This window comes from Pleurodeles waltl, chromosome 6 (assembly GCF_031143425.1).
Source record: "Pleurodeles waltl isolate 20211129_DDA chromosome 6, aPleWal1.hap1.20221129, whole genome shotgun sequence".
Lineage (NCBI taxonomy): Eukaryota > Metazoa > Chordata > Amphibia > Caudata > Salamandridae > Pleurodeles > Pleurodeles waltl.
This window is the reverse complement of record NC_090445.1, coordinates 1,068,266,365-1,068,279,553: the sequence shown is the minus strand read 5'-3', so window position 1 is coordinate 1,068,279,553 and position 13,189 is coordinate 1,068,266,365. Positions and strand designations below refer to the sequence as shown.

Genomic DNA, 13,189 nt, shown 5'->3' with positions numbered 1-13,189 from the left:
TGTTTCACCCTTTCATTTGGCACAGACAATTACTCTGTCCACGTTTTATCCTCCGCCTCATCCTTCAAAGGAAGAAGAGACTACACCGCTTGGACCCAAAGAGGGCGTTAAGCTTCTACATAGACAGGACGAAGGATTTCAGGCTGGAGGATCAGCTTTTCATCGGATACGTGGGAAAGAGGAGAGGAAAGGCAGTCCACAAGAGAACACTCTCCAGGTGGGTTGTTCTTTGCATTAAAATGTGTTACTCTTTAGCAAAGAAGGATCCTCATCGTGGTATTAGAGCTCATTCCACCAGAGCTAAGTCGGCCTTGGCCAGGGGTGTTCCTGTGGTCGACATCTGCAAGGCCGCAACTTGGTCGTCCCTTCACACTTTTGCGAAACATTACTGTTTGGACTCTGAGGTCAGAAGGGACGGCCATTTTGCACAGTCAGTGCTGCAGGATTTCTTGGTTTGACCATTCAGTCACCCACCACCGAGCGCGGTACTGCTTTGGGACTCTATTCATTAGGTGAGGAATCCACAGGTAGTTGTATCCATCAGAAGAACGAGTTACTTACCTTCGGTAACGACTTTTCTGGTGGATACATAAGCTACCTGTGGATTCCTCACGGTCCCACCCGCCTCCCCGTTGCCTGTTTAGTCTAACCAAGTAATTCTTGAGTGTGCTCCTCTTGGCTTTGAGGATTGGTATAGATTATGTATATATGTATGTATGTATGTGTGTGTGTGTATATATATATATATATATATAGTTTATATATTTATTTACTTGTTTTAAAAAATATATATATATATTAAATTAGTAGTCCATCTTCTCACAATGATGTGTTGTTTACAATGTCATTAAATATGGCTATTGTCTTTCATCTCAATGGATTATTGTTCTCAGGCACGTAAAAAATGTTGGTACTGACGTCGGCACGTCGCGAGGACCTCTCATTGCCTGTATGACGTCAGACGGCGTCGCGTGGGCAAATGTGACGTCGACGTGCAGAAGCTAGGAAGAAGATTTCCGTCGAATGCTGGCGCAATGGGAGTATTCATTAGGTGAGGAATCCACAGGTAGCTTATGTATCCACCAGAAAAGTCGTTACCGAAGGTAAGTAACTCGTTCTTCTGTTGCAAAGTCTGCAAGTTTTACTCCACAAGTAGCTATCGAGAGGATTGGGGACCCAGAAATAGAGGAGAATTGTCACTGTCGCTATTTGCTCAAAACGATTCTCAGTCCCATCTTGGGTCTCCATCCTCTGAATGCAAGTCTCGATAAATCTACTCGCCCACTCCTTGTAGTGGCGAATATGATTTTATCAGGGCGAGCTACTTTTAGAGCCTAATAGCTTGGTCTGGTGAAAGAGCTCAGGATGGTATATTCATTCAAAAAGTGAATCGGCAATAAACATGCCTTTAAATCTTGATTTTTTTTTTTTTTTTTTTTTTTTATCTGGTCACCGCTGCCATGGTAGGTAGGTAGGTAGGTAGGCAGGCAGTTGCTGTGTGTTGCAGACAGAGGTCAAATGTCATTATGTCTTCTTACAAATTGCTGCCTATTTTATTCTGGAGATTGGGGTTTACTTTTCTTACTCTGACTGCAAGGGTAGAGGATTTTGTAAAGTGAACTGTCTGTGTCTTGGGCACATATGTAAATGGTCTTTTAAATGACCTGTGCATATGTTTCAAAATATATTCCAATGTTTAGAAAATGACTTTTTGGTAATTCTGAAGTGAGATGTAAACTAAGGTTTTAATAAAATCAAACCAAATCAGAAAACTTTACCTGATGTGCAAATAATAAACATTTGCTGGAACCAGATTTCCACATATTGTTTGTTCACTTAATCATTTTATCAGTAAAACTGTATGTGAGTGGGAAAGTTGTGGCTATTTCAATAGAAAATGTCTGTAAAGGACCGTCCACTACCACATTATGCTTTAGTAATATTTATTAAAAGGGAGAGTTATTAAATATGAACTGAGAACCATTCCTGCCCCCGCAATGATGACAATTCTGTTAGATAAGAGGGAAGACAGAGATCGTGTGTGACTAGATTTTGTTATTATACATGGAGCAAACGTTGAGTCTATAAAATCAAAGAAAGGGATTTTTTTTGTTCAGCCGACATGCTGAATTCGCTGCCTTAAAGATGCTCTTGTATGTAATGATGAAGAAAAAGGCAACTTGGTGGATTAAAATAAAATATTTGCCTAGGATCAAAGTTTGAGACAAGTTAATGGGTCAAGTGCATTACAAGTAGGTCGAGTAGATTATTGAAGTCACTAGACCTGCTGGTCTGATACCATTTCTTTTTTTCCTCAAGGCATAGAAGACCTTATTTGAAGGGCAAATTGAAACTGTTCACACTGGGCCAGATTCTCTGTGCCCTGGTCCTAAGCGACTGCATGGATTCCTTGGACCAGGAGGACACAATTTTGTATATCTGTCTTGCAGTCCGACACAAGGAGCCTTTGGTTCAAGGTAGACTAGGAGCATTTTCAGCTTGCTACACTCCTCCTTGTCCTCACCAGTGTCCCTCGGGTACTCAGTAAAGTGAATGGTGGTAGTGGTGGTGTTTGCTGCCTAACTTCAGAGGTCAAGAAGTTTCCCCTACCTCAACGAGTTGGTGTTGAAGACAGGCTCACTGCAGTCATTCGTAAACCACATCCAAACAATAGTGACAGTGTTTGGGTTCATGATTGGCAAGCTGAAATCACACCCATCTCCTCCGCAAAGGCTTTCTTTTCATTGGAGCTGTCCTAGATATGTACAGTTCCAAGGCCATTTCTCCATCGCAAAGAGTCTTATATACTTGAGCTGTGATCCCTATAGTTCAACTTCGGTCCTGGATCTCAGTAACAGCAGCTCAAAGGCTTTTTGGCTTTTTAGCCTCCTACATCCTACTTGTTGACTATGGCAGATGGCATATGCAGGCACTGCATTGAAATCTGACGTTCTAATGGGCTTGTCATGTAGGAAACCTATCAAATGCTTTTCAGATTTCTGAGGAAACTGCTCACAATCTTCAGTGCTGCCTATTTGATCGCAGTTGGTCTGGCGCAGGCCTCTCCTTTTCTCAACCATAGTGATGTCATCTGGGGGAAGTGGAAATTAGAGGACTCTGGTGGAAGTCCAGCTCCCTGTCATTCTGTTGGAGTTACGGGACATTCAACTGGCATTAAAGGCCTTCCTGCTGACCACCAAGGATGGCTGGTGCAAGTTCTCATGGACAACGCCACTGCCATGTGCTGTGTGCCCCTGTAGCTGGACAGAGCGTCAGAATATTCCCTGATTGTGAACCAGCTGACAGTATATTTGAATAAAAGGCGAATTAGCTCAGCTGGTGGCGTCTGATGAATCTGTGTTCATATGCCAAGGTGGCACACAGCATCTTCCTATATCTGGGAGAACCCTGGTTAGATCTTTTTGCCACTGACGAGAATGTACAAACATCTTTGCTTCGGAGTTTCTGAGAAGAGACTCACTAAGAGATGGATTCCGGCTGGAATGGAAAGTGGCCCTTTCCGCCCCTGCCTTGAGTTCTGAAAAAGATCAGGTACGAATGGGCCCAATTCATCCTAGTGACTCCAGATTGGGCCAGGAGATTGTGGTACCTGGAACTTCTGGGGCCCGAGCATCTGCCCTCCAATCATGCTGTCAATTTGGGAGGGTCTTCGGCCATAGGAGCAGGGAGAAGTGTTCAGGATTTAAATGATAAGAATATGGAATCCTGGTTTGAGCTCAATATTTAACATTGAGTATTTTATTGAAGTGACGATGCAGTTGTGTGGATCCTCCCACATGTAAAGAATAGCCAACATGTGTTTCGCCCCTTTGTGGCTTGCAAGCCTGAGGCTTTTTCAAGGCATCCAAAGCAAGTAAAGTTTGGCTGCTGTTTGGCGAGGGCACGGTGGGAGCCCTCCTCCGATGTTATGCAAGTGTTGTCCATCGTAGTGTGGGTTCTCAAGTGAAAATCAATTGTGTGGGTGTCTCTGCAGTCCAGTGTTTGTCATAGGAGCAGGGCAGGGCCCTTCACCCTGACCTGCGCATTCTACACCTCTGTGTGTGGAGGTTGAGCCGTGGAAATTGACTGTGTTTGATCTGCCACCTGAAGTTGTGGATGTCGTCTTTGCTGCCAGGCTCCCTTCCATAATGTCCATTTACACTGGGCAATAGGACATATTCAGGGCCTAGTGTGGAGTTAACAAGATCGACTTTTCAAAGGCCAAACTGTTAGATGTTTTTGTTTGTTTTGTCTTTGGCCCAACAAGGTACTGTTAAAGGTTTTCCCTTTTGGCTGTTTGTGTTTACTGGGCCAACAGAAAGTGTAAATCACCTGTTGTGGTTTATTTAAAGTTGGATATAGGTGTTCTCTCTCAAACAGTTTATGATCCATGATGGGACTATAACTTGGTTTCGATGTTCGACAAATGCAGGGCCAGACTGGGGAAGCAAAGCAGCCCTGGCAAATGGGACTATCTGATAGCTTTCTTTCTAAACACCCCTCCCCTCCACTCCCCCCCCCCTCCCAACTCTGCCCCCTTACCCCCTACCCACCCACCCCCCGTGAAGCCTCCTGTGCCTGTAGCAATTAACCTTGGGAAGTTGGGGAAAGTAACAGGCACATGGAGTAGTCCTGGGTTTTTAAACCCACCCTCCAAGGGCTTCAGCCCACTGGGAAAATGCCTGATGGAATAAAAGGACTGTCTGGAACGGCTCATGTGTACGCCATTTTAACTCCTGCATAGCCACTTGTTGTGTCTTCTGAACTTAAGGACAAGTTTCCTCATTGCAATCGTGTCAGTTGCTAGTGTGAGTGAACTTCAAGCTCTATTGATGCAACAAACTTGCATCACATTTTTCAGGACAAACCTAAGCTGAGAACTCAGACTACCTTTTTGCCAAATGTGACTCCCTTACAGGATAGACAATCCATCACTCTGCCAGCGTTCTTTGCCCCTTCTCGTCCCTACATAGAGAAGAGACTCCTCCGTTGGTTGGGTCTTAAAAGGACTTTAAGCTTTTACATCATTTGTACCAAGGACCATCGGGGGCAAGATCATCTTTTTGTGTTGTTCTTTGCAGCAAAGAAAGGAAAGGCTGTGCAGAAGATGACTCAGGTAGATGACCGTCTGCATTAAGATCTGCTACTTGCTGGCCAAAAAGCAGCCTTCAGGACGACAGTCCATTCCTCCAGGGCTAAGACTGCCATCATTACAATGGCACATGGCATACTTGTTCTTTTATATGTCAGGCTGCAGCATGGGTGTCGGTGTACACATTCATGAAGCACTACTGCCTTGAAAAACCAGGTGGGACAGGAAAAACATTTTGCCCTTGTGGTCCTGTAATCCTGCAAGACATTTTGGTCTGAATCCGCTCCACAGACCCTCCACATTTGAGGAGGGTACTGTGTGTGTGTGTGTGTGTGTGTGTATTTATATTTATATATTAAAAAAAATTGGGGGGGGGGGGAAATCTGTGGTCAGAAGTAGCCATCAGAAGAACAATTCTCTAACCTCCAGTAACTCTTTCTGATGGATACTCCATCCATCTATATACCAACTGGAGATTCCTCACCACCATCCCACGATCTGCTTTATCATCTCAGGCCTCAAAAGATCTACTGAATGGGGGGTCAGGTTTTATAAGATTGAGCTATTTTTAGCACTTACTCCTCTGAGTGAATTTAAGCTGGAAGTAACCGCTATTTTGTTCATTCAGAAAGTGAATGAGCAGTACAGACTCTTTTAAATCTTGCTTTTTATTGACACGTTTCCTGTCTGTTCAAGGACAAATGTAATTATCTTTTAACTAATTGTTTCTCTTATTTCAGTTGGAGGTTTTTGTCACGTGAGCAGTCTGACAATCGTAAAACAAAAGGCTGTAAGATATCAGTTTTTTGTTTTCTAACATACAACATTCAAACAGCTTGTAAATGACTAGTACAAGTATTTCAAAATATATCAGGAATTACAAAACATCAGACCTGTGATGCAAACAGAGATTTAAATAAAAACAAAACAAATCAGAATACTTTACTTGGTGATGTACAAATGACAAATTATTTGCAGAAACTCTATTTCCAAACATTGTACACCACTTCGCTTTATCAGTAAAACCACGTCAGTGGGAAATGATGTGGTCATTTCAATGGAATATCTGCTGATTACAAATAAGTGTGGTACCGCTTCATGCTTCTGGTATGTATTTATTACATGTGACTTGAGAAACATTACTGCTCCCTTGATGACCATGTGGTTAATGAACTATGAGGCAAGTCAGCGGTCACGTCTGATCCCATATGTGGCTGGATTTGTATTATGTATGGAGCAAATGTTTAGTCTGGTAATCAAAGGTTCTCTTATATACAATAAAGAAGAAAATGGTGGCTCAGTGAATTAAAATGTTTGCCCAGGACCATATAATTTGAAACCAGTTTATGGGTCAAGAACATACTAATTTGTTCGAGTAGATTATTTAAGTCACTATACCTGCAGATCTCATAACATTTTTATGATTTTTTTTTTTTAGGCTTGCATCTAAAAGACTCTGAAGCTGGAGATCTGCACACTGGTACTGACAGTTGTTTTATGCTCCTGTTTGAGGGCACAGAAAGAGTGAAGCAAGAAACTGATTTCGGAACAGTGGTGGAGTTTTATTTTTGGCTCCGATCCATCATTTCTGCAGTGAGCTTGAGCCTCACAGTGGCACCTAGCAGTTTGCGGGAGTATTGCTGAAAAAGCCTCTAGATTTAGTCTGAGACCTGGGGAGTATGCTTAACATGAGGAGTATGGGGTTAGAGTACCCGCTAGAAGGAGTATTACCATAGGTAAATAGCATCTATCCTGCCCTCCAGCATAATTATCTGAGGTAAACTGTTCCCTGCGGGGGTCTGTTGTGATAAGTGTTTCCTTGAAACTACAACCTTCATTAATAAAAGAACTGTTAAACCTCTGCAGGATTGCACTTAGGATAGGAAACTAGCCCCCCAACCTCATCCCTCTCCACACCCACAATTCATTAGCACGAATCCCTCTTGCGCTGCATTCATACAGATGCTAAACGGCTTACTTTTTCAACAACATTGCCACATTAACCTTCTCAAACAATTCTGTTACACTATTTTGATTCTTCTCACGAAGCCATCTATAATACTCTTGGACTTGTTACTGCTCCTGTAAACGTCTATGTTCTTGCCGTTAGATTGTGTTCTGTACTTAGGCTCTTCTTGTTGTTTACGCACGTTTGCCTTTGTTGTGACTGTTGCACCTTTTGTTTCTGTGTTTAGCAGTGGTCTGTATACCGTGTTCCGGAAGGAGCTTTGTAGACCTCGGTAATTTAAATGGGATAGGCTGTGGTAGTAACGTGGTTTGAGGCAGGCTTGCTGAAGTACATTTTAGGAGCAGGGGTACTTTGCAGCTATATACTGTTGCAGAAAGGGCAATTCACAACATTATGATGCGGTCAGTAGCAAAGTGTGAACATCAGCCCTGCAGTGGCAGTGGGTACTACATGGCAACTTTGAGTTCCAGAGCTGGCTGAATGTGGTGATACTGCGGAATCTGCTTCTATGATGCGCTGAGATGTATTTGCTGTTGTATGTTAGACCCAGCACTGAAACTTGCAGGGAGGGTTGCGGTCTGGAGCACGTTGCTAGCAGAGCAGTGGAGCTCAGTGTTTGTATTGCGGGGTGGCAGTGTGCGGTATGAGAACTGCGTGCCAGCAGTGCCCCGCATGAGCTGATCCTTCACCTGTGTTGACACTTAATGTGTGCCAAGTCCAGCACATTTTTTAAAGATTGCTTGCTGTCAAGATTGGAGACATCCCCTGAAGAGACAGCGCTCCTCCTCCCGCCTCTATGTTCTTCTTGGCGAACACTGAAGCTTTCAAAAGCCTCCAGTGCACCGGAGGGACAAAGGCCCTTTTCAGTCCTAGGAGTTTGGCTCAGCCAGTGTGCTGGGTTTTGTGATCGCACTTGTTTCTCTGCCTGCCGTCCGTTTCTCATCCCGCCCCCCTCCCTTTCTTGCCTGTGCACACATTTCCATTGTAATGAATGCTTAAAAAGGCTCAGATTGTCTGAATATTTTACCATTTTAATGCATCTGGTGGACTGTAACAAAAACACATTTTTCCTGTGGTCTGTTACTGATGCTTCTGCAGTGATTTTGTGCAGCCATTTTATACTGCCGGTTCTGTAAATGTAAGAGTGCAAACCAGATAATATTTTATTTTGAAGACGCACTGGTATATTGGACCTGTCTGTAAGAGTAATAGAACTTACATGTTTCAGTGGAACCAAGTAGAAATATCTTCAATTGCCAGGTAACCGGATTTGGGGTAGGATAGGAGAAATGTAATGTTAATGATAGAAAGTTGTTGTTGGGGGAATATTTAGCCTCGCCATGGCGAGTTTGGGGGCAGAGAACGATCCCGAGCTTGGGTGTGTGTTTATCTGCTGGAATTATATTTACCATGCTAGTTTTTGCACTTAATAAGAAGAGTTGGAGTAAACGTACATGGACATGCTTGACAGAATGAATATGTACCAGGCCTAGAGATAATAAAGGGGATTCTAAGGACAGGAGGATGGGTGCAACCTCCTTAATTGCAAAGTGTAATGATGATAATTTTAACAGAATATTTGTTACGATGTAGAATGTCAAGTGAGTTTTCACTTTAGTGTTTTTTTTTTTTAACCCCAAAGAAATTTTGGAAGACGCATCACTGTTCTACATTTAATTTTGGATCTCTTTGCGTTTTTGTGTATCTATCTATGTGTGTGTGTGTTTATATATATATATATATATGATGTGTCTGTAACGCAAACCTAGCAGAAAGGCAATGAAGTACTGTACTTGGTCAAAGACCAACATAACCTCAACAAGTAATAGAAGAAGCTGTGCTGTTAAGCGTTAATGCATTGTGATGTATTCTTTAAAGAAGTGTCTAAAACTCGTTCCTAAATTGGAACATTTTAGGGTGGTCCTGATGGATACAGGCATGTTGTTCCACATTCTTGGTTCATAGATGGAAAGGCCTGCTGTTCTGTTTTTTCCTTTTTTTTGCATTTCTTACTGTACGATCTAATAGTGTCCTGGCTATGGGTGTGCCGAGAACCACCAAAGAAGGAACGCTGGTCTGCAGCATAAGCAGTGCTGCAGGTAGTGATGCAGCTGGTTTTGAAGATGGCGCCGCAGGCTGGCAAAGGGAGCCAAAGGAGTTACATTAAGTAGGATAAGAGTGAGGTTACCTATTTTTATGGCCCTTAGTGAGATATGTTGCGGTGTGTGGGATACCCGTATGGGGCACCAATGTGGAGTCCCAGGTGGGCCATGCAGTAGAGTATTATGGCCAAACAGAAGAGTATTATGGCCATACAGATGCCCGAGTTTGTGGGTTTGACTACCGGTTCTCAAGGTGCTTTCTGGAAGAAACAGTTCTACTTTCTGTAGAAGAGAGAGATGGTACCAGGCCAATTTTCTTTTGGCAGTGTGTTTTTTGAGGGTTAGATTGGTGTTCAGGGGGAATCCAAGTGACTGAGCTTAGTGAATGTTTGGCTTCGAAGCTGTCATTGAACCCGCTTTGTACTTTCTTGTTAGATTTCTTGTTCTCTGTAACACAGCAGGTGGCATATCTCCTCCTTAGTTGCAGAAAACATTTTAGGGCTTCGTTCACAAAGCTCTTTTGAGTAAATGCATCACTTTTGCCCCGCTGTCCAAATGGTGCCCTATCTCTAGGCAGTATTACGGCGTCCTTTTGGATGCAATTTGATGATGACGTTATCTTTGATTTTTGCTTTGTCAGTTTAGTTAGAGAAATTTCTGCCCTAACCCAGCAGAATACAGTAAAGCTTTTGCAACATTGTTTGGCAGGTGATGCAGTCATTGGTTTAGATTGTAGCTCTTTAATGCAGTATTTGGACGTTGACACATATAAATGCTAAGTTAGACAGGAGAATTGTTTCTCAGTCTTCTGCTTACTGAAGTCAGGTTGTTTAATAATTCTCCTTCTACCCGAAGCAGCATTCTTCCTTGTCCGTTTATCTTTGCCTCTTCGAAGCAAGAGTTTACTGTTTCAAGTGAAGCTGGTTGCCTTTCGTCCTCACTTCTACAGGCGCTGGTTCCTCAGCAGTGTACCATCTCACGAAATGCCCCCTTCACCACACTACTAACATTGAGCTGACATTCTCCTGTTTCACACTAACCTACTATCACCAAGGGTCGTTCCTGATGTGCTTGGTCTCTGGCAAGAAAACCGTACCTGTGGAGGTAAAGATGTTGACTGCAGTTTCTTTGCTTTCTCAGAGGCCACAGTGTCCCAAAATAAACGTTTCCCTGGTGGTATCTGTGGTTAAATCAATAGCCAACTTCACTGCAGTCTTTTGACTCGATTAGTGAATTCTCTATTACCTACCTGTGAGTAGTCGTTAGTAGACTGTTGGTCAATTGCGCGGGTTATATTTTGTAGCAGCCAGTGCAGCTTGTCGGCCTTATAATTTAGCATTCAGCAGCCCTGACTGTTTAATCGAATTATTTACATGACATACTGCGTGTGGGGACTATTGTGGGCGGTGAGCTTCGGAAAGACAGCTTTCTCCTCGTTGTTCTGCCCTGATGTACACGATGGATGGGTCGTGGAGCATCTTGTCTCTCCCCATTCAGATGCAGTGCAGGCAGGGGTGTACTTGGAGTTCCCTTTCTGCTTCTCGCAGGACAGACCGCGTGCTTTCTCGTTCCTCTTCACCAGGCAGACACTCCCGGGCCCTTCTTGATGACTGGGCAGGTGGCATGCGCACTTTTTTCGGCTGTATGTGGCCCCCTCGCATTTGTATCAGTGTGTGCAGGCAGCATAGTGCTGTGTGCGTGAACTGGCAAAGTGCGCCTTCTGCTCCAAAATGGTGAGCAAACAGCTCTTCCGTGCGTGCCAGTCTGGTTCTCCTGTTTCCCCGGAGAGAGCTGGGCTGGCAGCAGTAACCTCGAGTAGCCTTCGGAATACCTGTCTGTTTTTGTTTACAGTGTAGAATTGAACGTACTGTGTCTGCTGGTGCATGTGCTCTCAAGCCCAGCCTATCTTGCTCCTGCAGTGCTGGAGCAGCGCGGGAGCTTGTTTTTGTGAGCTCACATGGGCTGCCTGCTCATGGTCACATGACTGCGCACTGCAGCGGGCACCTCGGGTCTGTGCGCTCAGACACGTCAGAACCACTCTTCCTCCCAGCCGGATCCAGCGTACCGCCGACGGCGAGGCAAGGAAATCCAGGCGTCCACGCAGCACTGCTGGGTCCACAGCAGCTGGAACAGGTCCAGCACAACCCATCTGGGAAAACGCGCACAAACGGTGAAATCGGAGGTATTTCCATCGCGTTTCAATGTCTGCCAGCGGCTCCAGTCGCAGGAGCTCCCCCAGAATTTAAATGGTTCAGTTCCACTATCTGGTTCCACCACAGGCAGACCAACTGTATCCTTCATGCTCTTATTAATGGATTAAGCCGTCCAGGGCTTGAAGAAAACTGCCATGCTTGAAATTGAAATAGCTTTTTGTGTTCACTGTTTCAACATGTGGCTCCCCGGGCATAAATAGATTTGTTGAAGTGCTCTCGAAGGCACCTGAAGGACGCATTATATTGTGCCCAGGCTGTAGCTCGAGCGCACACACAGTTAAGATACATATCGTTTATGTTTAGAGCTTGATTGATTCTCCAGCCGAGAAAACGCATGGTTTGTTATTTAGTCTGCCTTCCAGAAATTATCCGGTTATGCATATGGGGATTTTCAGTAGTCGACAGGGCCTGTGTTTTCTCCGGTAAATCGGTCAGTAGAACTCTTTGTCCCTATTAGCCCCTCTTATCCGATCCCCTACCACAGTTTCCGATAGCTGCTTGTTCACATGCCTTGCAGTCAATGTTGTTTTCTAGTGCGAACTCCTGTGGTAGTATAGAAATTTGTTTACATGCCATTACCGGTGTTTTCTTAAGGATATTTTTTTCACGTCACCTGACGGCTGTGTGGGACCTCACGCAGTGATTTGTTACCTATCAAAACGCCCGTGTCATACTCTTTGAAATCTGTTTGTGGACATTAGCTCTAAATGCAGTAAATTCTGTTTTCTAATGAGCATTTTTGCCATGCCACCCACAGGCTGCGTGCTCGTTTGCATGCCATTCTCATTGGGATTCCTGCCATTCTGTTTGGAGGCTGCTTGTATATAAGAGCATCTCATGTAGTGGGAGCTCCTACCATACAAATGTTATGGGTAAATACGTATTTCTAAGTATACTGCCACGTTACATGGGAGCCTTTCTGTGATCTGTAGAGTTATGTACGTGCGATTACTTGAAGTTCGGAGCAGTCCCGCGTTGAAGTACTTGCGTGGACTGTGAATGCTGTTACTGTACATAAGCCTCTTTCACGGGAGAGGGTGTGACTGCCCAGCAGTTATTGACCATGGAAATACCAGTGCTACTGTAGGCCTGAGCAGGCCCGCAACCAATATTGTGTCGACTCCACTTCGCTTCCTTTAGCTGTTTCGAGCCTAGTCTTTTTGCAGGATATTGTGTCATAGAAGCAGACTGTTTGTATGTATGAGATTGTGCTGTTATATGAGCTGTTCTCCCTTGAAAATGTCACCCATGCATGTGTGTTGTAGAGCACTGTCTGCTGAAATAATGGTTATGCGCCTAAAAAGGTATCTTACCATGCCTTCAAACCGTTCTTTGTGTACACTAACCTTTCTCCTGCATGTAGAATGCCTCGTCTTCCTGGAACTTTCATACTTTGTTAAAGTTTACTGTTTAAATTACTTTTTCCAGTATAGAAAAACTGATGTAATCAGATTTTGTTTGCTTCTTCCTTTAAGGCTTTTGCTGTACACAACCAATACTCTTACAGTAGGGACTCTATCCCTATGAGATTTCTGACTTTGCTGCCGCTTACAGCCAGCTGTTATGAAATCATGTCTCTGGTTGTAACTTTGCTGTAGAAACACCCTAAACTAACGTCCTCAGTTTGTGCCCTTATATTGTGTCTGTGCTTACTTATGGTTTGACAAGCAGTCAAAGCATTTAAGCAAATTCCCGAGTATGGGCATGCCGCGATAATATCCGTTGCTATGTTCTGTGTAATCTAATTATGTCCTGTGCAGAGTTTCCATACTTACAGCTATTATGACATTGGGTTTGTTCCTACTTTGGCTTT

The 13,189-nt window shown here is 43.9% G+C and overlaps 1 protein-coding gene across 13 annotated transcripts in view; it reads left to right on the top strand.

Moving 5' to 3' along the window:
- Nucleotides 1–13,189, top strand: part of EIF4G3 (eukaryotic translation initiation factor 4 gamma 3) — a 906,783-nt gene that overhangs the window by 61,616 nt on the left and 831,978 nt on the right. For 3 of the 13 annotated variants that reach the window (XM_069240077.1, XM_069240076.1, XM_069240072.1), the window contains exon 1: nt 11,185–11,453. The exons of 9 other annotated variants lie outside the window; for them this stretch is intronic. In XM_069240077.1, coding sequence (XP_069096178.1) covers nt 11,410–11,453 — 44 coding nt within the window. In that variant the 5' untranslated portion in view covers nt 11,185–11,409. Of the gene's footprint in view, nt 1–11,184; nt 11,454–13,189 lie in introns of those variants that run through there. One more of the 13 variants, XM_069240073.1, reaches the window with a different exon arrangement.